Source organism: Oreochromis aureus, linkage group 5, assembly GCF_013358895.1.
Source record: "Oreochromis aureus strain Israel breed Guangdong linkage group 5, ZZ_aureus, whole genome shotgun sequence".
NCBI classification, from domain to species: Eukaryota; Metazoa; Chordata; class Actinopteri; order Cichliformes; family Cichlidae; genus Oreochromis; species Oreochromis aureus.
The window spans coordinates 36,358,146-36,383,375 of record NC_052946.1 but is presented as its reverse complement, the minus strand read 5'-3'; the positions used below and the strand labels follow the sequence as shown (position 1 = coordinate 36,383,375).

The following is a 25,230-nucleotide window of genomic DNA, read 5'->3' as shown; positions in this document are numbered from 1 at the left end:
ACAAAAGCGCAGTAGGTTAACTGCTGTTATTGGTGCAGCTATGCACAAAAATGAGGCAATGTCATTATGTAAACTGAATACTTTTTCGTACTTTGTGCACAAAATTTGAGCTTCAAAAATATGTGAAATCATCCTAATATTTCATTTCAACAACAGATTTCTTGGTTTCGCTTTACCTAAATTTACTAAAATGTGCACCACTGTCAGCTAAATGCATTATCTGGACACTAAAAGGGGAATTCTCTGTCTTTTGAGACACTGTAAAAGGGCAGAGCGCAGAAGACCAGAGGAGACAGTGAAGCGCATCTCTAAACACTTTTACAGTTCTAGGCCCAAAATCTATTACCAGCCTTTATTTATAGTAGAGTATTGTGAGAGTTGTGCAATAACGCGGCTTGGGAAAACCCCTGCCTCCGGCTTTTCTCTCTCCTTGGCCGTGCTGCTTTGGCTGTTGGGTCAGACTTATTCTCATGCTCCCATGCTCTTTGACATGACATGGCATATTGTAGAAATGAAGATAAGTAACATCATGTCATATGATTCTCCATCTCCTGTGTCACATTTGGGTATTTAGTTTTTATTTTTTCCCTCATCGAAAACAACATCGAATGTCAGATTGTTAAAGAAACAACTTGTGGAAACACCAGAGAGTAGGCTTACACTCATATTCGTGCTGTTCTATGTAAATTAAAGGCTGCAGAGGAGTATTTCTTTCGACGTCAATCTTATGTATAACCTTTTGAAAACAGAATTTTCCTTTGTGTGGTTGCTAGCCTCTTGCTTTATCTTAATGTTTTTTCCCCTCCATTTATCTCTCATCACTCCTGTCTGTCTCTGATGATGACGAACACGCACCTTCTGATTGCTCTCTCTCCGTGGACTGACCTGAGCCAGTGACTGCTTACTCCTGCGCTTCAGAGGGAGAATTTTGTCGCACCATAAATCACATCTAAATATTGCGTTTTTTACAGGAACTAAATGTTGCAGAAACAGACCGTGCAGGAGGACACGTAGGGGTGTTTTTATCTGTTTTTACATCAGAAGGTTTAAGAATAAATAAATACACAAACCCACAAAATCTGGTTTAGCGTCAAGCTTCACTTGTTTCTGATGTAGTTCTGAAACATAGTCGGCAATGTGGGTCAGACTAAAGGGCCAAATCAAGCAAACAACAGAATTATTATATTTTTTCGTGATGGGCACTGCAGATAGTTTTGGTTAATTTTGCACTGATATAAAGTCAAGTATTATTATATTTTATCTCAAAAATATCATTTTTTATTATTATTTATTATCTGTAAACCTCATAATCATTAGTTTTATACATATTACTTTTTGTTTTACAGTCTTGATTCGACATCAAGTCATTTGGTTCAGCAGTGATGTTATTTCTTAAAAGACTAAGACTTAATTCTAAGTTTAATTTTTGGTTCACACAATCAGGAAAATCTTGAAAACATATTTTTCACATATTTGAATTGCGTTCAAGATCCATCCATTTTCTTCTGCTTATTCAATTCAGGCTTGCAGGAGCCTATTCTAGCTTTCACGGGCGCCAGTCTATCACAGAGCTAACATAGACAACCATTGAAGGTCACACTCACACCTATGGCCCATGTGTGTGGACTGTGGGAGGAAGACAGGGGAAATCCACACAGAACATGCTTCACACAGAACGGCCCCAGCCAGTTGGTGGATTCCAACCCAGGATCTTCTTGCTGTGAGGCGACAATGATGCTTGTGCTAGTCACTGCACCACTACGGTTTTATAATTCATAATAATTTAATTATAAAAATTTTGATCCACCCATGAAGTTTAAATCCATCATGGAATAAATCCTGCATAACTAGCAAGATTTCCATAAATGTCATAAACATAGCGAGCACTATAAATAAAGATGTTACTCCCACTGCAGTGGTGTGAAGGCAGACGTATCAGCCAAACATGGACAAATGAAACTAGAGACACGTGACTGACCACACGGCACAGGGACAAATCATTTTTATGATCAGGTGATCAATGCAGTGCACAACATGCTTACTCCCCTAACCCGTGCTTCCACTCTGTCTGAAATTATACACTTGATAGAATAAATGAATCATTTTTGAGTCTGCATTTTGGGACAAGTAACATCAATTAATAAACCATGAAAATAATTTTTTTTAAAAACATCATATCAACAGTGTTGCACTCCACAATCACAGAATCTACAGAAATTATGATCATAGAGTGAGAACATAAATAAATGCCTTACCATCCGTGTGTGATCCTCCATGTCACGAGGCTGAGATTTCGATCAGCTGCTCTGCGTATCTTACACGTTGGTGTCATGACCTCTGGATTGCACCGCTGCAGAAGACCAGCTGCATGTGTGAGTTTGTTGGTTTGAGATACGAAATGGGCTTACATCTCTGTAAGTAAATACAGAATGTGCAATTATGTCATGAGTGTGCACATAAGGCTAGTTTATGTTACCTATGCTGCTCCTTGTCTACGTCTCCTGTGTATGTAAGCAGTATTTTGCAGTGTGTACAGTATGTGGGTGTGGGTGTAATCCCCTAGTGTTCGGTGCTCAGCTGGGGAGGCTTTGCGTCACCAATACAATCAGCAAGAGAGTGTTCATATCAGGACCAGAGTTTCCACCATGTCCTCAGGGGCTCAGGAGAGGCTGTGCAAGGGAAGAGTTCATATGCATGCAAGGTTTCCATATGCAGAAAAGACACAACGGTATTAGCACTCATTCTTAGAGCATGTTTTTATGTGTGATTATATTTTCATTGTACTGGTAAATACAAATATAGAATTTTGAATCACTAGCAGACATTTAATTAAACTTTCAGAATACAAATAAAAGCAAATTAGCTCCTGGTTTGCTCAACCTGTACTTTGCCTGCTACCATGAATCATGGATTATTTTTTAAAAAGTTCTTTTGATCAAATTTTTCATAAAACAAGCTAAATCCTAAACCAGTGATTTCAGGTGTTTTCATCTTTTAACGTCTCGTGAAACAGCATCTAGCTCACATTGTAGCAGCATTATAGTGTGTTGTAAACCTTTTATTTCCTGTGCTACTTTTATTTCAAAACTGAGTGAAGAGAGAGGAGCCACTCTCCTATGCAGGCAAAGAAAAATCTCCATTAAATCTTTACGAGTATAAGGAAGAATAAAAAAAATAGAAAAGGAAGCTTACAAGGCGGGTAGGTGCTTAATGGGAAGCCTGATGAAATAAGAATGACCAAATCTTCCACCTGATATGTAGCTATTCTCTGGACAAAAGTCATGAAAATATGAAAGGAAGGAAGGAAGGCCGCTTTTCTTTCTAATGCACAGAAAAATATTCCTTCACACGTGCAGATTAATTCTGTTCACAATTTTGCATTATTTGCCAATCTGTTATTTTCAGAATGCATAATTAGTTTATTCATCTACATTCATCTCCATAAATGTTCCTCATAGTGGGAACTGAAGCTCTCATGCTCCCGTGACAGGGCTCGGTCCCCCGGTGCGTGCACGTACACATAAACACCGCACACAAGCACACACGTCTCCGCTGTGGTAACCAAAGAGACACAACGGCAGCATGTGCCAAATAGACAGGGAGGAGATCGAAGAGAGGGCAAAATGGAAGAATGGCGTGACATGGCAAATATAGTTATTGCAAAAATATCATCAGTGAGGGCCACCTAAAATTAGCAACAAGCACTTCCAGCTCTGTACTACTGGAGTGCATCATTTAAACTGTCCATGAAATATGGAGAGGACAGGACTATCATCCAGGGAGAGAGGATGAGGGCAAGTGAGGATGGAGGACAGACTGGAAATAGGAACTCAGGTTGAATACTCATGAAAAAAGGGCAAAAAGTGTATTATTGTCTCTTTATTCATGGAAAGTTTGTTAGAAACAATGTTATACAGCATCTATGTTTGCAACGATATATGTAAGATTGGATGGGGTTATATTTTAAAAACATATATTATTGTACTCATGATGTATCTAAAATATAATACTGAGGATGTTGCAAAATGCATCTGATTTTTTAAAAGGTTATTGTAAGCTGAGCACTATAACACTGATATTGTCAAAAACACAGCACAAGTTAGGTTTGATTCAGTAAAACAAGGAAACATTAACTGTGATCAAACTATTCAAAGTCATATTTGACCTGTGCAAAAGTATAAAACAAAAACAGACCGGAACAAAACATCAACACATATTAAATTAATCTGAATAAATGTTAAAAGAAAAGTATTTTTAACAAGGTCTTCAGCCCAGAGTCACAATGAAGGACTTGTACACCTCCCTGTAGGCATTTCGGAGGAGAACGTACGGGAAGCAGCTCTCCAGCATGTCTTGACTCAAGAACGGAGACTCCTCCACGATCTAAGTGAGTGAGTTTTAAAAGGAGTCGTTAATTGTTCAATTATAAATGCTTTGAAGTAGAGAAGCATTAAAGAAGACGCTGCAGGTCTGACCAGTCATTGTAAAGAGAAAAAAATCCTCAGCTAATTAACAGCCACAAGCTTTTCCATTTAGTCAGATGATAAACTCGCAGATTCCTCTCTGTAATTTCAAAGCGCATGAATGAATCTCTACACGCTGCCACACCTACCATGTGCAGGAGCAGGTAGATGGACTCTCGGTTTTTGATCTCCATTCTCTCCACGTTTTGTCCCAACTGAAGCAGCGTGGACGAGGCCAGCTGTGGAAGGACGCGAGGACAAAAAAAGAGACACGTTTTTGCTGTAATTGTCCTCATTTGTCTTTCAGCATATGACTTTTGCATTTACTGAAAATCTATGCATCAGGTTACAATTGATGAGTATTGTCTGTGAAGCTGTCTTATCTTCTGTTCTCATGATTTCTTGCTATGACTCAATTTCCACTTACACCACTTGTTGTAAGAAGAGATATGAACTGTTTGCGTGTTTTTTTCCTTCTCAGACTTAATTATTATGAATACTTTTAGAGCCATCGAGCATTTCACATAAAAAAGTCAACATCTGATAAAAAAGATGCAGCTCGATGGTACAGGCAGTCTAACTGATCTTTTCTGTGTTGTATATTTGTTGTTTTACTTGCTATTGGCTTTTCAAAGTTGGGTGTAAACATAGTTAAAGTCAGGATTTAATTTATTCAGTATTGGTTTAAATCATTCAGTATTTCTGCTGTAATAAATTTGCCCAAACCACATCACAATCAGCATCTGTGTCACTCACCAGGAGAAACTCTTTGAGCTGCTGCTCGATGTTCTTGTTCTGGATGGTGAACATGGCAGCAGCCAGCTGGTTGATAGCTCTAGCTAAACAGTGGATGTTGTTGTTGTGGCCTAAAGAAATATAAATAAAAAAAAGTCATTACTACCACAGAAAGGATGCATTTGAGGCCCAATGATTTTGGAAAATTTACTTAATGAACACTTAAGAGGAAGCGTGCTGAGCATATTTCCTCTGGCTTACGGGGCACATTTTTTTCAAACATGTCAATGGAAAATCGAGGCAAAGAAAATAATCTGTGACAAATGCCACTCTGCCCTTTGATGGAAATCTGAGCTATTGCTCCGCTTAATGTTTCAGTCTAGGCACAGAGCCAGGCACTTGGGGTCAGCAGGGCCACATGCCAAGAGTAACTGTATCAATGCACGTCAGACAAAGTTATCTGTAAACAAAAGTCCCTCACAGAAACGTGTTTCTCATTAACTGACATGCTTTGCTTCAGACCATGCCAGACTGGAAAGTATGATACACAGAGATGCTAATACGCCTCATGTTTCGGGGCGGAGTACCTCTTTTACACACTATCAGCAGCCAGTAAATAATGACAGGAAGACAGGGAGATTAGCCTGGAGAATAATCTCAGTCAAAAACGTTAAGCAGCTGAAAGGAACAAATAAATATTCACCTCCGTGTTCTCGGTTGTAGAACGAGTTGGGGTCGAGGGCTAATAGGGGCAGGGACACGGCAATGTAGACGAGTAACAAACGGGACAGCTTGTGCTCCTCGTCAGGGGATGTGTTATCTGCAGGTTTTTAAGTGAAAGGTATAAGAAAAAAGTTAAATAAGCAATTAAAGTGCAATGCATCATATCGGGGGTGCTGATCGTAGTTTTATCTTTACCTGTCTGCATGCTGCGAATAGCTGCAACGAGGCTAGGATCGATATCACATGGTAGCCCTGCAGCAGAAGCCAGCTCATAGATGCTCAGAGTTACCTAAGGTCACACAGTATTAGAGACAATAAGTGGATGGTGCTTGAATAAAGTGCATTCAACTTCTTTGCATGCAGCGTCTCCCTTTTTACCCTAAAGTTTCCCCTTTAGGTACACAAAATGATGATTTATTGACTTGCTTGTCAGAGTTCAAATTTAATGCTTCATTTTAAATGTTTATAATTTCCTGCATTTCTTGCAGACTGTGGGATCCTGATCTGTGCTTTGCATTTCATAACACAGCAATAACAGTTTACTTTCCAAGGAGTTACACTAAGTCAGCAGTGGATGTCTTTGTCTTGACACACAGCGTTTGATCTTGCCCTATTTCTGGTTGCATGCATGGTTGGCCTGTCTGGGCAAAATGTTTCCACTGATGTGGTTCAGAGAGCAACGCTGCAGCAGCAATCAGACTCTCTCACGGAGGCATGAGGGGGCTGCTGACGTCTTTGGGGTTATCCTGGCCCCGGACTGTGGCACGGCTGTCAAGCCTCAATCAGAAGCCAGACGTAAGTAAAGTGAGGGAGAGTTCATGAGTCACAGTCACACAGATTGGTCCAGAGGGAGATAAGGAATTTAATTTGTTTGGTACTTTACCAAAAATGTTGTTTCTTTAAGCTCCCCAGCTCAGATCTACTGTTGTTCTCCATTTGTTATTTTAATATATAAATTAATGTCCCCCCGCTATATTCTATACTCATAAACAAGTCAATAATGATACATTTGCATTGCATTTCAAATGTTAATACAATAACAGTGTTCGTTTTTTCCACAGTGACACGACCCAGTGGAAAAGGTCGATCAGCTGCAATGCGATGATTCACAGGCCATGAAAATGTGATTACTATACATTCGTTCTTGAGTGAGATCTCCATATATGGATGTGTTTTTCTAGCTGTAGGGTAAAAGCTGGGATTTACCTGGATGTCAGCTTCAGGGTTGCTGAAGTCTCTCAGGCACTGAATGGGTCCCGTCATGTAGGGGCAGTGCTTATGCAGGATCTAAATTATAGAGTTATATGATGAAATATTACTGAGATCACATATCAAGAAAGAAAAATAACTTTTTATATTAAGAGCTTTTTTTGAGGAGTTATTATTCATCTGTCATGTGTAGTCTTCATTCTAGTGCAGAAGAAATGCTGTTTTAGTGTAAAATTATACCAATTATGGGGGAAAAAATGTGAAATGAAGTGAGCCTAAACTATATTTTAATCAATTTCATCATAAGATAAGTTATCATAATCCTGTTGGACATTACATCTTTCAGACATTCCTGGACCATGGCTCTGAAGGACAGAATCACGCCGATGATGGTCATCCTCTTCAGCACATTCTCTCCACCTAGAGGTGCATATAAAGGACATCAGGGGTTTACAGCTGTGCTCCTGCAGCGTTTTATGCACACTCAAACACAATCAGAGTTTTTAGTTCCTGTTCAGTATTTTTTAATATTATCATGATTATCATTATTAATAGTATTATCCATCCATTCTCTTCCACTTATCCTTGTTGCGTGGATATGTACAGTGTTAAATTGTTATCTCCTCGCTGTGATCCATCCTCCAGTTCTCACCTGTCAGCCTCTTTTTCAGATTGACCATTTCCTCAGGTTTATCAAAGTTGTTCTTCATTTGTACCAGGACATCCATGTTCTCAATCACCATTTTCTACCAGCAGAGAAGGAAGCAAAATAAGTGCTAACAGCTGGACGTTAAAACAGGGAGAGGTCAAAGGTGTCAAAGATCTGTGTGGCAGTACACTGCATCGTTTCATTTCAATCATAGGTGTAAAGTGGTGAGCCAGTACACCAGTACAGCTGCATTAACCCCTCTCTGGTGTGTGAGAGTCTATTGTTTCTCCACCAAAGCATGAGCAAAGACAAGTGTTATTGGTGGTCTGTCTCTTTGCTAGACTACAGAAAAGCCACCAAGAAGAACTGAAAGAACTTGGTGAACAGACCTCAAAAGCCTTTATGCAAGACATAAAAAACAGTGCACTGCACTTGCTGCACTGTGTGCGCCACATACACACAGTCAGCAAAAGCAAAAAATGCTGACGTAAGCAGTAAATGCTAGGTGATATGAAAGCCACACCTGTGCTTTCCTAAAACAATATATGCTCATTTACTGAAATACTAAAAGAAAACAATAAAATTGCTGAAACACTTGCACTGATTCATACTGTACCTTTAGCTCAGTGACTTGAGAGGTGATGTGCCACATCAGGTTCTCGCTCAGAAACTTCAGGCCATATGCACCAATTAGCTCTGCCAGAGCCTGTAACTCTGTTCAGAGGTTAATACGAACAATTTAAGGATGGTGAAAAGCAAGGGATCGATAGACGCTTAAAGCGGTGTTAGATTCACAAAAGAAAGCTTAGATGAAGACATATTGTTTGCAGGAATCTGATACAAAGCGTGACTCTTTGATTTGTAAGTGTAACTGAATCAGTGAGACAGAAACAACTGCAGCTATTAGGCCGTTCACTCGACTTGACTTCTGAATGAACACGGACAAATAAGGATGTGTGTGGCTGAAATTGGAAGTAGTTCATGGACAGGCAAGTGACTCACTGCGAGGCAAACAGATACTCACTGAGGAGTAAATATAGAGAACAAAGATGTCATTGTGTGGGGGTGTCTTTTGCAATGCACCAATCTCCTTTATGATTGCATGTATGCTGCACATGTTTGCCCGTGCGTGCATGAGCCGAGGTCTTTAGTGAACTGAATATAGCCTTAATGTAGTCATAAAGAGGTACATTTCTCCTGCGGGGTGGTGTGGAGGTGGACCGGGAGGTTGTGTGGAGGAGAGACATGCTGGAATAATTATGAGGCATGGAGGAAAAAGTGGATGAGATGATAAGCAATACTGCAGTTCAAATTATCCAAGCAGGGCCAAAATAAACTGCATGACACAGCGTGTGCAAGAAAGTACTTCACACCACCGCAGTGACAAGCTCCACATCCTCTTGTGCAATAGCGCTTCCTCTGTATGCAGTCACAGCAGTCGACGAGGCATACGTGATTTTTCTAAACAGAGTGAGTCATCTCATGTGCTCTGGAATCACCATCACTAAACTTCCACAGGGGAATTATTTTGAGTCTATCAGGCATACAAACATGGTTTGGCAAAAACCAAGAAAAGATAAAAATGAAGAAAAACGACAAAAAAATAAATAAATGAAAACGTGTCCTTTCTCACAGGATAAAAAGTGTCAGCTGGGGAATCTGCTTTCAGATTACACCCAAGTGACTGAAATTATTCAGGCTACTGTAGCTTAAGTAAAGGAACCGAGCGTGCAGCGTGGACAAGCTCATAATAAAAAGTTGGATATGTTGCTATGGATACTACGGCCTGCAAGTCACTGATAAATGTCTTCTGAATTACCAGCCCGTAACGAACCGCGCAATAAAAGACAAAAAAATAACTATACTTCCAAATACATCAGTACCACATGCTTTTTTTAACCTCGATTAAAAACCTTCGATTTAATTTTTTTGGAAGGAGGCGATAGCACAAAAATCTGCAAAAGGCACAGCTTGTAGGACATTTTTTTTAAATTATAATAACCAAACTCCAGGCTGACCTGATATATCTGAGAACTCCTCTGCTCTGAAACTTTGTTCAGCATCAGTAACCTGGCTCATAAAGCAGTGCAGCGTAGGACAGTGGACGATGAGGGAGTTGCTAGCCTGGCGCAAAAGACTCTCGAGGAACCTGGATAAAAGGAAAACCCACAAAACAAGAAACAGATGGTAAATGATAGAAGTTCAGCAGGATTTACCTGTATGCATGGTTTCTGTTTGTAATGAGCTTCCTACAAGTGTCCAGGAATTAATATACTTTATACATGAATCAGTGTATTTTGATATGTGTGTTTAAGTACAGTAGATACACCTATACATGAGACAGACCAGTTTGTGTAGAGAGTTGTAACAGTCTGCCCTCCGTGGGAGTCGAGCGGCTGAGTTTGCTGCAGCAGTACGCTCTTCACCAGCCGGGTGACGTCCACGTTGATGTAGCACGAGAGGCTGTGCAGATTGGCTACATAGGCTCTTATCCCTGCCAGGAGGTCAGAGGGACGGGTAATCTCCTGGGTGGTCTGGTTGTAATTGGTCATTCTCACGATGATTCTGGAGAAACATGTTTAACGAACGTCACTTGTCATTGAGCTGAAGTGGACTGAGGGTGGACAGATGGGACCTTAAAATGGGTTAAACGAGCCATGGTGACTCGGCGCTGCTCCAGGGCTTCGCTGTCAGTTTTCTCTTTTTGTAAGACCTTCATTCTCTCACTTTCTCTCCTTGACTTTATTTACAGTTTCAACTAATCACTGAAAGCATGCCACTCGTCAAGTGTGCTGATAATCATCAGCTAAGGCAGCGAGACTGAGCGAAGTATATACAGAGAAACACTGGGTTACCCTGGTACCAGAATCTAATCTAAACAGCAATAAGCACTGAAATGATACAGAGCAAGGGACATGATGAATCTCTTCTGAGATTTTAAGCTGGTAGAACACAGCTTGTAATGATGAGAAAGTGTGGCTCACTACAGAGATGGAGAAGGCACTTTACAAGAGCCAAATGAAAAATCAAAGGCGTGCTGGGTTTTTTCTGCTCTCTGTCAAGTCCTGCTAAAAACTTTTTAGGTTCAATACTTCTGCAAGCTCTATTCATAACAGAGGTGACACTTCTAAACAGAATGCATGCAGCTCCCATTCAACTAATTTAACATATAGTGAGCATTGTGTTATATGCACAATGTTACATTTGCATAGCATAAATGAACGTTATATCTTTTTTTGCAGTTAAAGCAATTATGAGCATTAGATTTCTGCTCCTATGTGCTCATATATAAAAACCCGTATCCCCAGTCCACATACTCAGAAAGACGCGTCTCAAGTTGAGATATGAGGAACTCTGTAGGAACAACGATGTGGTCGAAAACAACAAAGTCACCGCAAAGACTGTAGCAGGAGCAGAGCTCTGTCAGCATCAGGTGCAGCTTGTCCATGCTAGAAAAAAAGGAAGCGAGAGAGAAGGGAGGGTGTAATTGTAAAGACCAAATATTCAACAATAACACTGTAAAACATATCTGGTTTATCTGTAAGCTGAGGCTGAGGGGAGGAAACATGAATTGTGAGAGAGACAGAATTACAACTTTATTAATGAGCTTTCTAAATTTGCCTACTTACAGAATGTGATCAGATGATGAAAACACTGAAATAAAATGTGCTGCCAGTAAAACAGTGCTGTGTGTTCTATCCTAAAGGGTGCTTTGCTTTTCACAAAGGCTTGACTCAGTACCTGACTGATTCACCTCAGAGGGACTTAAAGTCCAAAATCAATTACACCTTGTGAAAGAGTACTTTCATCCTCTTTTCCTAATAACTAAAAGCAAGAAATTTGCGAGGTAGTGAAAGAACTGATTTGATCCGATCCTCTGAAGTGTTTATGTAACTGCTCTTTGACTTCAACAAGCTCTGCTAAAAAAAAAAAAAAGCATTTCCAGAGAATAGGGGTGCGTCAGTTAAACTCACTTAGACATACTCAAACCATCTGCCGGTTCAGAAAGGGTGGAAACAAATCATATGGTTGAGAAAGAGATGGAAATAATCGGGGGAAACAAAAAGAAAACTGACTTGTTAGCGACCGTCCTGTCTTTCCTGAGGCTCTCAGCGCCTGGCTTTTCTTTTTGGACCTCTCCTTTTTTTGGCATCGGCTTTTTTTGCTTTCTGTATCGGGCAGCGCTGATGGTCTCCGCACAGTGCTTTGGCAGCAGCTGAGGGGTTATCAAGTAGGAAAATGCATGCAAAAAAGGAAAGGGGAAAGACAAAGACAGATTGAGAAAGAGAGAGAAAGAGGGTGGAAGAATTAAATCCATGTAAGCAAATATAAAGTGACATCCTCAAAAACACATTATGCAACTTTTCATTCGCGTTGCAGAAATCTTGTCAAAAAGTAACCGTTTCATCACATTTTTCTCAAGGGATTAAAGAAACAACATGACTTAATCAAATCCAGAAAAGCAGACCTGTCTTATCATTTTATTCAAATTCCCAAGTCTGTTCCCTACCTCCAGCTATGGCAAGTGTGATTACATTTGGATATGGATTTTGGCAGGGTGAATCTGTTAGATAATTAGTTTTTAAAGCCCAAAATAGACTGGGACTTCACCTGATCGCAGAGGTTGCGCTGCTCAGCACATATCTCTAACACAACAGTGCTGGTCTGCTTGGCTATCTGCTCCAAGAAGGTGACACACAGCCGCAGACTTCTCTTCTCCATTGACTCTATCTGGAGACACAAGAAACACAAGAGCAGTGTGTGTGTGTGTGTGTGTGTGTGTGTGTGTGTGTGCTGGCACACAAAACACAGAACATGGAGGAAGTATGTGCAAACGTACAGACAGGTACCTGTCAAAGCACAAATACCTCTACACTGTTGAATGAGCTGTTTTAATCAACTTACGTACTGCAGACTGAGCTGGGAAAGAGCTCAGTCTGCAATACACAATGCATAAATCTTCACTCATCTTATGTAGTCACAACAAAAAGAGGTCTGTGTAAAATTACTAACATTGTCATCAATGTATAATGCATGCTATAGCAGTCATTTCACCATGAGAGCTACAAATCAACAATCATGTCTGCTGTTCTCACCACCTTCAGCTGGTGATTTATAGCTTGCTCAGCAAGATAACTGAACACTGACCTCTTCTGGGCAGAGAGGGTCTCCACTCTGACTGAAGTGAGAACAGACCAAAGGGAAGGCCATGAGGTAACGCTTCATGGTCGCCTCCTCGCTGCTCTGGGTAAACATCTTCTCAAAGACACGTGGGTAGAAGCTGTGCAAGAATAAAGAGTTGTGAGAGAAGAGAAGAGAAGAGAAGAGAAGAGAAGAGAAGAGAAGAGAAGAGAAGAGAAGAGAAGAGAAGAGAAGAGAAGAGAAGAGAAGAGAAGAAGACTGACCAGAAGATGGACAGCTCAGATGTCTCATACAGCATTTCTTCTACAGCGTCCACCATCTTCGTGTGAAACTGCGTCAAGTTCATCACTTTTGCCAAGTCAGGATAGTCCTTTAGCGGAAGGGGGGCCTTATTCACACTTGTGTAGGCCTAAAAAAGATGAAAATGTGACGTTGATTTCTGCTGCAAACATGCATTTTACCTGAACTCTACATCACAGTCTATGCACTAAACTTGCTTACCTGTAGTCTTAGCCAGTCCAATCTAAGAGCCCTGAAGTCAAACTCCTCTTTGTTGTCCACTGCAGGGGAAAAGCCAGTCATGGTCATTATAATTTTGGTTACTGATAAGTGTCTTTATTTGGTTGTTTCCTTATCTATTCACAGGTAAATGCTCAGTACTGCTTGTGATTACCTTGTTTGACTGAGAGACCAGAGAGAGTTGAAACAAACGAGGTCATTAGGACTGACTCCTCTTCTGGACACACGTACATGTTCTACCATGGAAAAAAGAAAATACTGATGAATGCTGATTTTCTTTTTCACTCTAATAAAAAAAAACCCACTGAGTGCTTTCAATTACTGCTGTATATTCACACACATACTCTTACGTTCAGGTACCTGTATGGTGTCGTTGAGAACTAAGGCATCAAACTGTGCCAGGTACTGAACATGGTAACGCTGAACTACGTTGTTGTACTTTCTCATTAGACCTCTTAATTTCTCCATGTAGTACAGCAACTCAGCCATCTGACTGGAAAATGTAAAAAAAACAATAATGAAAAGAATGAATGGACACGGAAACCTGGGATTTGAAAGTTGAAGCCATGATAACATCAGATATATGGTACTGAATATCAAATCAAAAAAGGGGGTTTTTGTGACTGGCATGCCTCGTTTATTTCACTGCTGCTGATCTCTACCCGGCATCAGTATCAGTAGCAGCTGCAGCAGCCCATAACCACGCTTTACTTTCTCTGCACTTACTTGTCAATGTAGTCCTCGGGAACCTTTAACTTTGGCATATTCTCAGAGTGTCTGACGAGCCAAAGGATCTCGTCACGGGAAAATGAAAGAGCCATGAAGACAAACAGCGCCTTGGGGATTTGATTGGCACACAGAACACAGAAGAAAAATGAATGTTAGGAGAGAGTTTCAGATTTGGTTTGGTAGGAGTTAAATTACCATGAAATGTGAGACTGCTGGATGTGTGATGTCTACGGCCAATTATCACAATGTGAATGTGTCTTTGTGAAAGATCTTGCAATAACGACGTTGCTGTTCTACCTTAGGTCCCAGAAGTCCAGGCTCATCCTCCAGAACTTTACATAATTCCTTCAGCGCCCCTCTGAGAAAATGCCGCCTCTCTCTGTGCATAGCCCCACTATCCAGAGAAAAATACGCACAGGTTACTGGTGTTACAGCTCATGTCAAAGATAAAACACATGAAATAAAAACATGTAATCTCCTGCCAGGCTCACCCATTGACTAAAACATGCTCGCGGCATTCCTTGATGTCTGCAATTCGTTTGCTGTATCTGATGAAAAAGAAAAAAATATTAATAAGATAAAATATTGCTGCAATAATGACACTGATCAAGGAATGTAAGTGTCTTCGTTTTCTTTACTAGCTTCATGTTAACCTCAGTTTTTATTAGAAATTAATATATGAAAGGATACTGCACTACAAATCAACAGGATACTCTAAACATTATACAATAAATCACACCACAATCACAGAAAGATCTGTTCCTTATCATTTCTTGTTGACCTTTTTTCCATCTCTTGCTAATTTCAATTACATTGCAAGCCTGTTAAGGAGCCAATCTGCTCTGATTGTCAGCTTTGACAGATGAATAACATTTTTAAAATGTATTCATCTTTGCTAATTGGCTGATATGTGAGAGTGCACTCATGATCAGAGTACAATATAGCAGCGTCGGCTGCATACCCTTTAATGTTGTCGAAGAGGTCCTCTGACACTTTGTGTATGTTGAGGACTTCATCTCTGGTGAGGGTCAGGTAGATGCCGCTTCGCAGGCCCATCTTCCACAGCTCCTGGGAGGCTTGGTTTGAATTCAGGCTGCTGTGGCACAACAGGAAGCCAACTACAGGAAGGAAGCAACTGTCATCAAACAGTCTGCACAACTGAAGGAATACTACTAGTTACTATGTTACTTATTTCTTTCTTTTCACAACTCGAATTCCCAAAAATATCTGATATTTAAAATGTATCATTTTAAGATAGCAAGTATGAATTTAACGGCAACAACACATCTTGGAAAAGCTGGAATGTGGGCACGAAAATCATAGAAAAATTAACTGATACTAAAGCTACAGCTGAAGGAACATTTTACAACTAATAAGGTAAATTTCCCACACTCTGTAACATAAGTGCATCCACACACTGTGGCGCAATTTCAGGATAATATTCCTTAACGTAAACTTTCAAAATTTCAAAACTTTCACAAACAGTACATAAAAACATCAAAAGGTTCCAAGACTCTCTGTGTGCAAAAACATAGCCAAAATTTTAAATAAGGTGCTCGTGATGTTTGGGCTCTCAGGTGACTCTTCATTAAAAACAGGCATGATTCAGGAACACTTCCAGAAATCACTGTCTGTGGACACAGTTCACACAAATGTCATAGATAGATCGATGGATACTCCACCTGCCCTCTATGAGTGTCTGTGAAATTGGCATTTTGCACATCTAGAAAGGGACCAACAACACTGAAAGCTTTTAGAACAACATATGCTCCCATCCAGATAATGTCTTTTTCAGAGGAGACTTTGTTTATTTCAGTGAGACAATGTTAAACCGCATACTGCATCTAATACAGCAGTATGTTTTCATGCTGTAGAAGAGTCCGCGTGCTGAACTAGCCTGCCTCCAGACGTTTCACCAACTGAGAAATACAACAAAGAAGACCCAGGACTGTCGAGCAGCTGGAATCCAATATCAGATAAGAACGGGACAACATTCCTCTCCCTAAAATTCAGCAGCTTCTCTCCTCAGCTCCAGATGTTTACTGTTGTTAATAGAAGAGGGCTACACAGTGGGGGAAAAATGACCCTATTGAAAATTAACTCTATTTTTGGGGGGTAATTTTTTTCACTTGGAACATTTGATATGTTTTCTGTGTCCCATGTGTGAATAAAAATAGGTTTATGAGATTTGCAAATAATTGAATCCTGTTTTTATTTACATTTTACACTGTATCCTGATACCTAGGGAAAAAGCACAGTTTGTTCCCATTTCGTTAGCGCCATGAGTCCAAAACTTGGCTAGTCCCAGGATGGTGTTCAGTATGTCCTTAAAAAAAATTAGGAAACTGGAAAAGTGGATTACAAAAGAAGAAGGACCAGGTCTGATTAAACTACTATCTACAGCAGACAAACAGTATCTGAAAGTCAGGATCTTAGGAAATTGTGCAAAAAAAGCCAACAAGGACCTGACACAGGACCTGAGAGACGCATCTAGACCTTCAGTTTAACCAACAACTGTTTGCTGAACCTTCATTAGAAATGGTGTCAGTGGAAGGCTGGCTGTCAAGAAGCCATTCTAATGAAGGGCAACAGGGAACAGAGGCTGAGGTATGCTAAACTGGAGCCCGGACCTCAACATTACTGGAGCAGTGTCGGATCATTTTAACACAGAACAGAACGAAAGACAGCCAACATCCAAAGAAGAGCTCTGGATCCTTCAAATTAATTTTTATTTATACAGTGTTGTTTATCACAACACAGTCGCCTCAAGGCGCTTTATATTGTAAGGTAGACCCTACAATAATAGATACAGAGAAAAACCCAACAACCATATGACCCCCTGTAAGCAAGCACTTTTGCGACATTGGAAAGGAAAAACTCCCTTTTAGCAGGAAGAAACCTCCAGGAAAAACAGGCTCAGGGAGGGGCGGGGCCATCTGCCGCGACCATTTGGGGTGAGAGAAGTAAGACTACTTAAAGAAATGACAAGACAGAGAGCCCTGGTTCCTTAGAAGTGTACATACTCAATTTTTACCTTACATGCTGTGTTTTCATTAATGTTTGCACATTTCTATAAATCACTGCATCTATTTCCCATTTTCCTCACAAAATCATAAATAAATGAGGGCTGGCTTAACTATTACTGTGTACCCATGTTTCTCATGTGTGTTACATGTGGGTATATCCAATAGGTTCTCAAACCATTTAAATTCTGTAACAAATACATTTAAAATGGAAAGATAAGAAACACTTACTAATAATCCAACGCTCCATTGTCTCCATAGACAGGTATTCACACGCCATCTGTAGAAGACAACCAACTTATTAACTCCCACAGACTCATTTACTGTTGGCAACATGAATAAAGTCCTTACTTCAGCTGTTATACATCCCTTTTCTATACTGTATGTTGGTCCTTTTTCATTTGCAGGAGTATTCGCTGCCTCCCAAAGTGTAGATTTTTATACAAGACAAAGTATATTCAATATAACAAAAGTCGAGGCATAAGCAGAAAAATGATGAAGGCACACAGTTTTCATAATTAAGTGTTTTAAAGAGGGAGAATAAAAACAGAACTCCCATAAATAACCTGAATAAATGCATTCACTCTTATGCTGGTAGTGAAACCTTGTCATATTTTTCTACACCTCGTCTCACTATGTCAGAGATAAAAACAGGAGTTGAGGGTATGAGAGGAAATGAGACTCACAGTGTCACAACAGGCTGAGTCCAGCATGGCAGCTGGAGCACTGAGCAGGCTGAGGAGCTGGGCGCTCCGCCACTGCTCTGCTGGCAGGTTCCTCCGTGGGTAGACCATCTTCAGCGAAAGCAATGCTGTTGTCACAGCCTGACAGAGGGATAGAGGTGCAAAGGACACCGAGTGAGGAAGACGGATGGAAAGTGAGAACATTTAAAAAACCAAAAGGACGAAATTTTGAGAGAAGGCAACGCTTTAAAATGAGCCTCATAAATGGTCATTTGTTTTGTTTCACACACACGGGCATATTTCAAGATAACCCATGAGTAAACCCTTTTAATGGTTCATCATTGAAAAACAAATTAGTGGAGAAAATGGCAAACTATAGTAAAATGTTTTTGTTTCATAGAGTGGTGAAGGCACAAAGGAACTTGGGTTGTTGAGGTACAGGAAAAAGAAAAACACATTTTATATCAAAGAAAAAGCATTTTGCATATTTAAAGTATTTAAAGTGTACCTTTGTACTCACACAGCTAATGACATATTTTTGAATTTACCTTTGTATGAGGGCCAAACTCCTCCGTGAGCTTCTTCCAGGGATGATCATACTCCAGAAACATCTGGCCAAGCCGAGGGTAGGAGGGGTCACTGTAGGGGTCACAATCAGTGGAGGCATGATAACAGCAGCAAAACTGCACTACTAGTGCAGCACAGTACTATTTTAATCCAACTTACAAGGTTATGATGAGAATAAAAACTTCTGATTTAGATTTGTAATATTTTATGCAACTTACTTTGGAGTTGCTGAAATAATTCAGACTGTGGTTGCTGCAAATGGCCTTGCATTAGCCAAACAAAGTGTGGCTTTTAAAGTAAGTAGTAAGTAATGCTTAAAATTCAAATTTATTATAATGATTAGAAAAATTGGAGTATTCATGGATGAAGCGTTTAGCACTTGAATTGTTTGCTGCCACTTTAAAAAGCCGCAGAACGTTTGCTGAGGCATCCATCTTTTTCCCCACCTGCTCCCATTCGTCATCTCGTGGGCACAGTTGAACATGCCCACCAGGGCCTTCTTATCATCGATGCGAGAGAGCGTGATGATAACGGACGTGTACGTGATGATCAGATCCAAGTAGTTTTTGGTGAAGTCAAAGTTGGTTGTCTGAAATCACAATTTTAGTGTCATCATTTGCTCTGAAATTACGTTCCATTTCAGATATCACATATTAGAAGGAGAAAAGATTATTTTTGATGGTTTGGTGTGAAATATAAGGAACAGGTGCAATTTTAAATGTGGCAATAGCTGAAGAAAATGAAGCTCGGGCGTGAGAAGAAAAAGCAACATATTGTGCAATGTATAATCAGGCTGTAGCGTGTAGGAATAAGAAACACAGCAGCAGTATCAGAATGACTGGTGACCAAAGCGAACACGTAACAGCAGCTGCTCTGAGCAACCGAAACACTACCCACACAGTGGATACTTACTATATCAAAGAAACACTGACAGGCATCTATGGTGTTCAGCAACTCATAAACATGGTCCTGAATGGAAAAAGGAGGATTACAAATGAAAGACGTGCATAATAAGAAAATTTGCCTTTGGTCCATTTTTAAAGAAAACGTTATAATCATGAGTAATTTGTATCTTCATGTTTGAAGTCTTACAAATACCATTAATGTCTTGGCGTTGCTGTAACCTCACACAGTGAGAAATATGCAAATTTTGAGAAAGGTGTTAAAACCACAATGAGCTGACTGCCCTTGGTGTATGCAATATAATCAATTGCTTTCTTAGGTCACAATAAACCAATCTATATGTAAATGTATTCTAATAACAAAAGGTCTGAAATAGTGAATGTGCAGAGCGAACAACGAGACAAACTGCACTCTGTTTACAACCGCCAGCACTGCTCTCTATTTTCAGCTTTGTCTTTTCTTATGCAGTACAGTGAAAGTCTTGAGCCACCACTCATTTCTTCTATATCCTATATTTTGCTATGAAACCAGGAAATGGGTTCAGCGATTTATTGAACCGTATGCAAGAATACATAGAAATACCACATTTAAAGCCAAAACTGAGTTTGTACAAATATAACGAGCTTCAATATTCAGTATGATCGCCTTTATTCTTCAACACAGGCTGAAATCTCTCAGACAGTCTTGTATTTTCTTTAAGTCGTCTTCAGGAATAAGCCAGGCTTCTCAAAGGACATCACAAATGTTCGGATTCTGGATGCCTTTTGTTCCATTCCCAATGATCCCACACTGCTTCAGTAATGTTGAGCTCCCGTCTCTGGGGAGGCCAGTCCATGACTGATAATGTTCCACTGTATATTTTTCTATTCAGGTCACAGTGTGTTTGCTATGTTGAAAAATTAAGCTGTTGTCAATCAGAGACTTTCCATGGTGGCCTGAAATCACAAGATCCCCAACAGCACTGACTGAAACTATGACAGAGCCTCCACCATGTTTTATAGATCACTATGCCTTAATGCCTGTGCCTTAATTTTAAAAAGACCATATCAATGTTTTTTAGTAAACCTAAAACAACCGTGGCTGCAGTAAAAGTTTGCTTGGGTGCACAAGAATTAATTAATGTTGAGGAATTTAAGTATCTGGGAGTGCTACTAGACTCTAAATTATCCTTTAAAAAACACATTAGAAAAGTAGTGAAAACTGTAAATGTTAATATACAGAACTTTAGACATATCCGCACATCATTAACAGACACAGCAGCGATTACATTCCTGCATTCTATGATACTGGCTCATATTGAATATTGTATTACAAGTTGGTCCTATACGAGCTCTGCTGCTATTGGGCCAATTGAAGTATGCTACAAAAGAGCATTGAAAATATTAGATAAAAACCTTTTTCATATCACCATTGTCAAATTTTAGATAAATACAAGTTTTTAAATTTTACTAATTTCAAATTATTTAAATCTGCCTGTCTAATATACAAAGTTATACATGGTCTGGCGCCTCCACCAATGAGTGATTTTATTAAACAAAAATCTAGCAGTGTTGCGGGTCTCGATTGACTCGAGCCACTGTTAGAGGTGATTGTGAATTGACATTCAGGCGGACCACCTTTTCACAGAATGCTCTGTCATATCAGGGAGTGAGCTTCTGGAATAGTCTTCCACTGTCAGTGAGGAAAGTACAAGTCTACCCATCTTTAAGAGTCACTTAAAAGGGCGGCTGAGGGACACACAAACATGTGATCATGTTTAATAATCATGCTTTATATTGGACGGGAAAAAGAGTTAGTGTATTACTAAAAGGGAAACAACTGTTAATGCAATGGGTGAACGCAATATCACGATAGTCAGGGCATATGCAATACTGGGGTTTGTGCAATATAATTGATGTGTTTCCGTTATTGTTATCTATGCTGTCCTCTGTGTCCACTCTTCTTGTCATTTGTTTGTTCTAGTATAATGTGATGACTGTTTTTGTCTCTGTTACATGACCTGTAAATAGTGTCTCTGTATGTTTTTACTAACTTGTGTTTAACACCAACCTGCCAGAGGGTCTGCAGATGGAAATTAGCCCAAGGCTATAATCTGGCATATTTACATTTATTAAAATGTTCATTAATATGTATTGCCCCTCTTTCTAAAAAAAAAAAAAAAAAAAAAAAAAAAATAATAAACTATGGACACTCGCTGTTGTACCTCTCTGCTCATCTTCTCCGTATATACTGAAGATGACTTAAACCAAAAATTCCAGATTTAAGTTCATCACTCTCACTGATTATCAAAAGGTTTAATTCCACCATCATTTCTGATGGGACTTTGGTAGATGGATGAACTGAAGAGCCAGGTGCACGTCTCGGATCCTGTGTCAGGTCTTTGTTGGATTTTTTTCCTGTTTCTTGAGGACTTTCAGACACCGTTCATCATATATGTGCCAGGTTTTTGGCTAATTTTCTTTGAGATTCATTTTGTTGGTTTGATTTTATCCTTATCTTTGGCATTTTTTATAGATTCAACTAAAGACATAAGAAAAAGCTGTTCTTTCCAACGAGATAAAAAGTTTTCTGCTATGTGTAGACGCTTGTTCAGCCCTTGATTTATGTGTCTTTTTTACTCTTGAATGATTCATAGGTCAGTTTTACGTGGCTTAACAAACAAAAACATTCCTCTGAAAGTGATCAGGTACAAAGTCTGGACGGAGCAGAAAATGAGTGAAAAAGCAGCCAATGTCCAAAGAAAAACTTTAAGAGAGATTGTCACAGTTTTGTATTTAATTTATATCCCTCGATTATTGTTATTCATGGTTTCATTCTCTTGATGGTTTTCTGTTCATGTTACATTTGTTTTTAGCTTCTAGTTTTGGTCACTGTGTCCTCCCTGTGTTCCACATTTCATATCCAGTCAGTCATGTGTCTGTGTCAAGTCCGTGTCTCTGTGCATACGCCATGGTGTTACTTTGACAGTCTCTGTCAAAGTAACACCATGTTAGTGTGTTCAGTTTTGCTTCACCTTTGTCTTGTTTTTGTCTGATTTGTCCCAGCTGTGTTTCCACCTGTTTCCCATCCTCTCGTTATCCGGCTTGTGTATTTAAGTCCTGAGTCTTCCCCTGTTTGTTGTCGTGTTCTCTGCATTTGCTGTGTGTTCCTGCATAAGCACCATGGTCCCTAGCCGCGTCATGTTATGTCAAGTCTTGTCTAGTCATTTGTAGTTAAGTGTGTGATTCTTAGTTCAAGTTCATCTTTTGTTTGTTTCCTTTTCAGTGTTCATGTACCTAGTGTTAGCGTGTATTTTAAAGCAATAAAGCTGCTGCCTTTAGTTCATTATTCTGTCTCTGTGTCCTGCATTTGGTTCCTACATCCTGCCTGCCACACAGCACAACCATGACAGCGACTGAATAACCTCCAGAAAGCCTGCAGAACTATTGCTCAAGACCACTTTTAAAAATTATAAGAAAGTCGGGTTCCCTAAAAGCAAAATATAAAGAAATGAGCGGCGGCTCAAGACATCTTCACAGTTCCACATAAGAAATGATGCACAAGTAATTTTCAATGTTTGTGATTAACTTTCACTTTTTCAATGATCATATATTATGTTTCAATAACATACTTAATATCAAAAAGCAACTGTGAGATTTTAAATGTGAATGAATGTGAGATGATTAAAAAAACAATTATATTCACCCTGAATTCAATGACATCCAGGAAAGATTCGTAGTAGCTCGTTGTGTTGGACAGCACTTCTGATTTCTGTCGCTGGATGCTGGTCAGATTTTGCTAAACAATAATGGAAACATCAGTGGTTAGATGTGAGGTGATCTTTAACTTCCTCTGTGGTTGGTAGTGATTGATGAACTACAAGAAATAATTAACATAATACATAGAATACATAGAACATCAGCAAATTGGTAAATACTTTACAGTGCACTGAAAGCCACACAGAAGTGTTGCTTTCATAAATCAGTTTTATGATCTCGAGAGCGCAAACCTTCATTTTCACACGTTAATCTTTCTGATACAACACAAGCAAAACACTCTCTGGTATATTTAATGATGTTTTCATTTTCATTTCAAGAAACAGAACCTTTATGAACACAAGCCAACAAAACAAGAAGAAAAACATAGAGACGAACATTAGGGGAAAAGTAAGCTTGAACAAATGAAGTTTGCACTTACAATGTTTCCCCTGTAGTCGATGTTGGGGAATTTCTTGTTGATATACTTGATGGCAGATTCCATGGCCTTATCTGTCAGGAAGGAGGGCCGCAGTTTGGGATCTCCACATGTCTAGATGAGAGGTGTGGAGATTAAGGACAGGAACATGTACAATATATTCGTCATGTTTTCACATTTCAGATTCATAGCTTTTATTGTTTGTTTTCATTTTTAAGAGCCACTAGACGATAGGTAGAAAATCCCAGTGACAAGAAAATGATTAAAGTAACTTGGCTGTGTTTTCACTACCCCTTCAAACAACCTCTTGAGCAAGATCATTAACATAAAACTGTTCCCGTAGGGCTGTTTAGAAGCTCATAGCAAAAGACTTCGCTCAAATCTCACAAGTGTGAGGGCAGAAGTGGAAAAATGCATTTGCTGGGGTTTTGCTGAAGTCTCAGCTGTTTATCCACTTCCCCTCGACGAATAGAAACATACAGTATGTGCATGCACATGGATGCAAACTGCATGCCATTTCTCGAAATGTGTTGGTTGTCAGTGTGAATCCATTAGTCTCTCTAGTCATTTTACAACAACCAAGACTTATGCTATCAACACAAATGTGGCTGAAATGATTATATATTTTTATTTGGTCATTAATTTTACTGCTTTTGTGAGAGTTTTACAGCTTTATGTTCGATTGACAGCACAGACCAACTTCCTGTTTGCACTTCCTCTACTCAAAAATACGTTCAGCTAGAGCCACAGTTGACAGTTTTCCCATCCTGCAAAGCCAGTAAACACGCAAAACAGTGCCCCCAGCACATAGTTTATATCTCTATATCTTATAACCAGAGTTTAAACTCCACCTTCAGAAAAGCCTCTTGAGTTTGAGAATTTGTAAATTTCATGTCATCTGTACTGGTATAGCTCCTGTTTGAAGTCTGTTACTTCCGTGCATTAAAAATGAAACATATTAACATGTTCAGCTCTTAAACTACTAGGAAGCATCGTTATGGCTTTTATTGCTGCTATAAGGATGTGATCTGTACAGTGAACCTATCACTGCTTTGTAAAGGTTGTCAGGAAACTGAGAAGAAAATGATTCACAATAACTTTAACTCTAATTTACTGCTAATCACTGAATCAGTGTGTTTTTACATGTTTGCTCTTAGATACATTTTTATCATTTGATAACTCATATTTACACCAAAATAAATTAAATGAACAAGAAGTTCCTTATTTCTCGTCTGTGTAGATCACACCATTTGTCTCTTAACTCTTCCTCTTTTTCCCTCACCTTCTTAATGTAGTTCATACGTATCAGCACCCCATTTCCTCTCTCATTGAGGATGGTGAGTTTTTCAGCCAGTTTCTGCTGGTAGTCCATGGCTCTGGGCACAAGACGCCTCTCCCTCCGTCCAAGCCTTGGCCTCCTGGTCCTGCGTAGCGGTTGATCGCTGGGAAACAAGTGCACACAAGTGCCTCACCCTCTGACAAGTCACATGGTGTAGGTGGAGACAGGAACTGACAGAGCAGAGAGTGTGAATTACGCATGGTGTGTTAATTATATGCCAAAATGACAACTGCAATTAAAATTGTAAGAAAAAATGATACTGATTTGTGAATTAATAGCAAAAGATTTTATCTTACTGTTAAACTTACACTGATGCACTCCTATGTTGTGTGCAGTGCTCATCACTTCCTTTTGCTTTGTAAAAAAACAAAAA

General features: G+C 39.5%; 1 protein-coding gene across 1 annotated transcript; it reads right to left on the bottom strand.

The window, feature by feature from the left end:
• Window positions 1-3,864: 3,864 nt before the first annotated feature.
• Window positions 3,865-25,003, bottom strand: nckap1l (NCK associated protein 1 like). Its single transcript, XM_031740408.2, has 31 exons — window positions 24,801-25,003; window positions 23,522-23,632; window positions 23,030-23,122; window positions 19,355-19,411; window positions 18,889-19,031; window positions 18,424-18,514; window positions 17,879-18,016; window positions 17,424-17,472; window positions 15,131-15,287; window positions 14,661-14,717; window positions 14,467-14,563; window positions 14,167-14,276; window positions 13,801-13,933; window positions 13,595-13,676; window positions 13,423-13,481; window positions 13,185-13,330; window positions 12,928-13,060; window positions 12,391-12,510; window positions 11,856-11,995; window positions 11,097-11,228; window positions 10,126-10,344; window positions 9,798-9,928; window positions 8,396-8,493; window positions 7,783-7,876; window positions 7,468-7,550; window positions 7,128-7,208; window positions 6,117-6,210; window positions 5,902-6,018; window positions 5,220-5,329; window positions 4,613-4,702; window positions 3,865-4,383 (listed from the first exon to the last, which is right to left on the bottom strand). Exons 1-31 carry the CDS (start codon window positions 24,888-24,890, stop codon window positions 4,267-4,269), a joined length of 3,372 nt encoding a protein of 1,123 aa, XP_031596268.1. The 5' UTR covers window positions 24,891-25,003; the 3' UTR covers window positions 3,865-4,266.
• Between the last annotated feature and the right edge of the window lie 227 nt (window positions 25,004-25,230).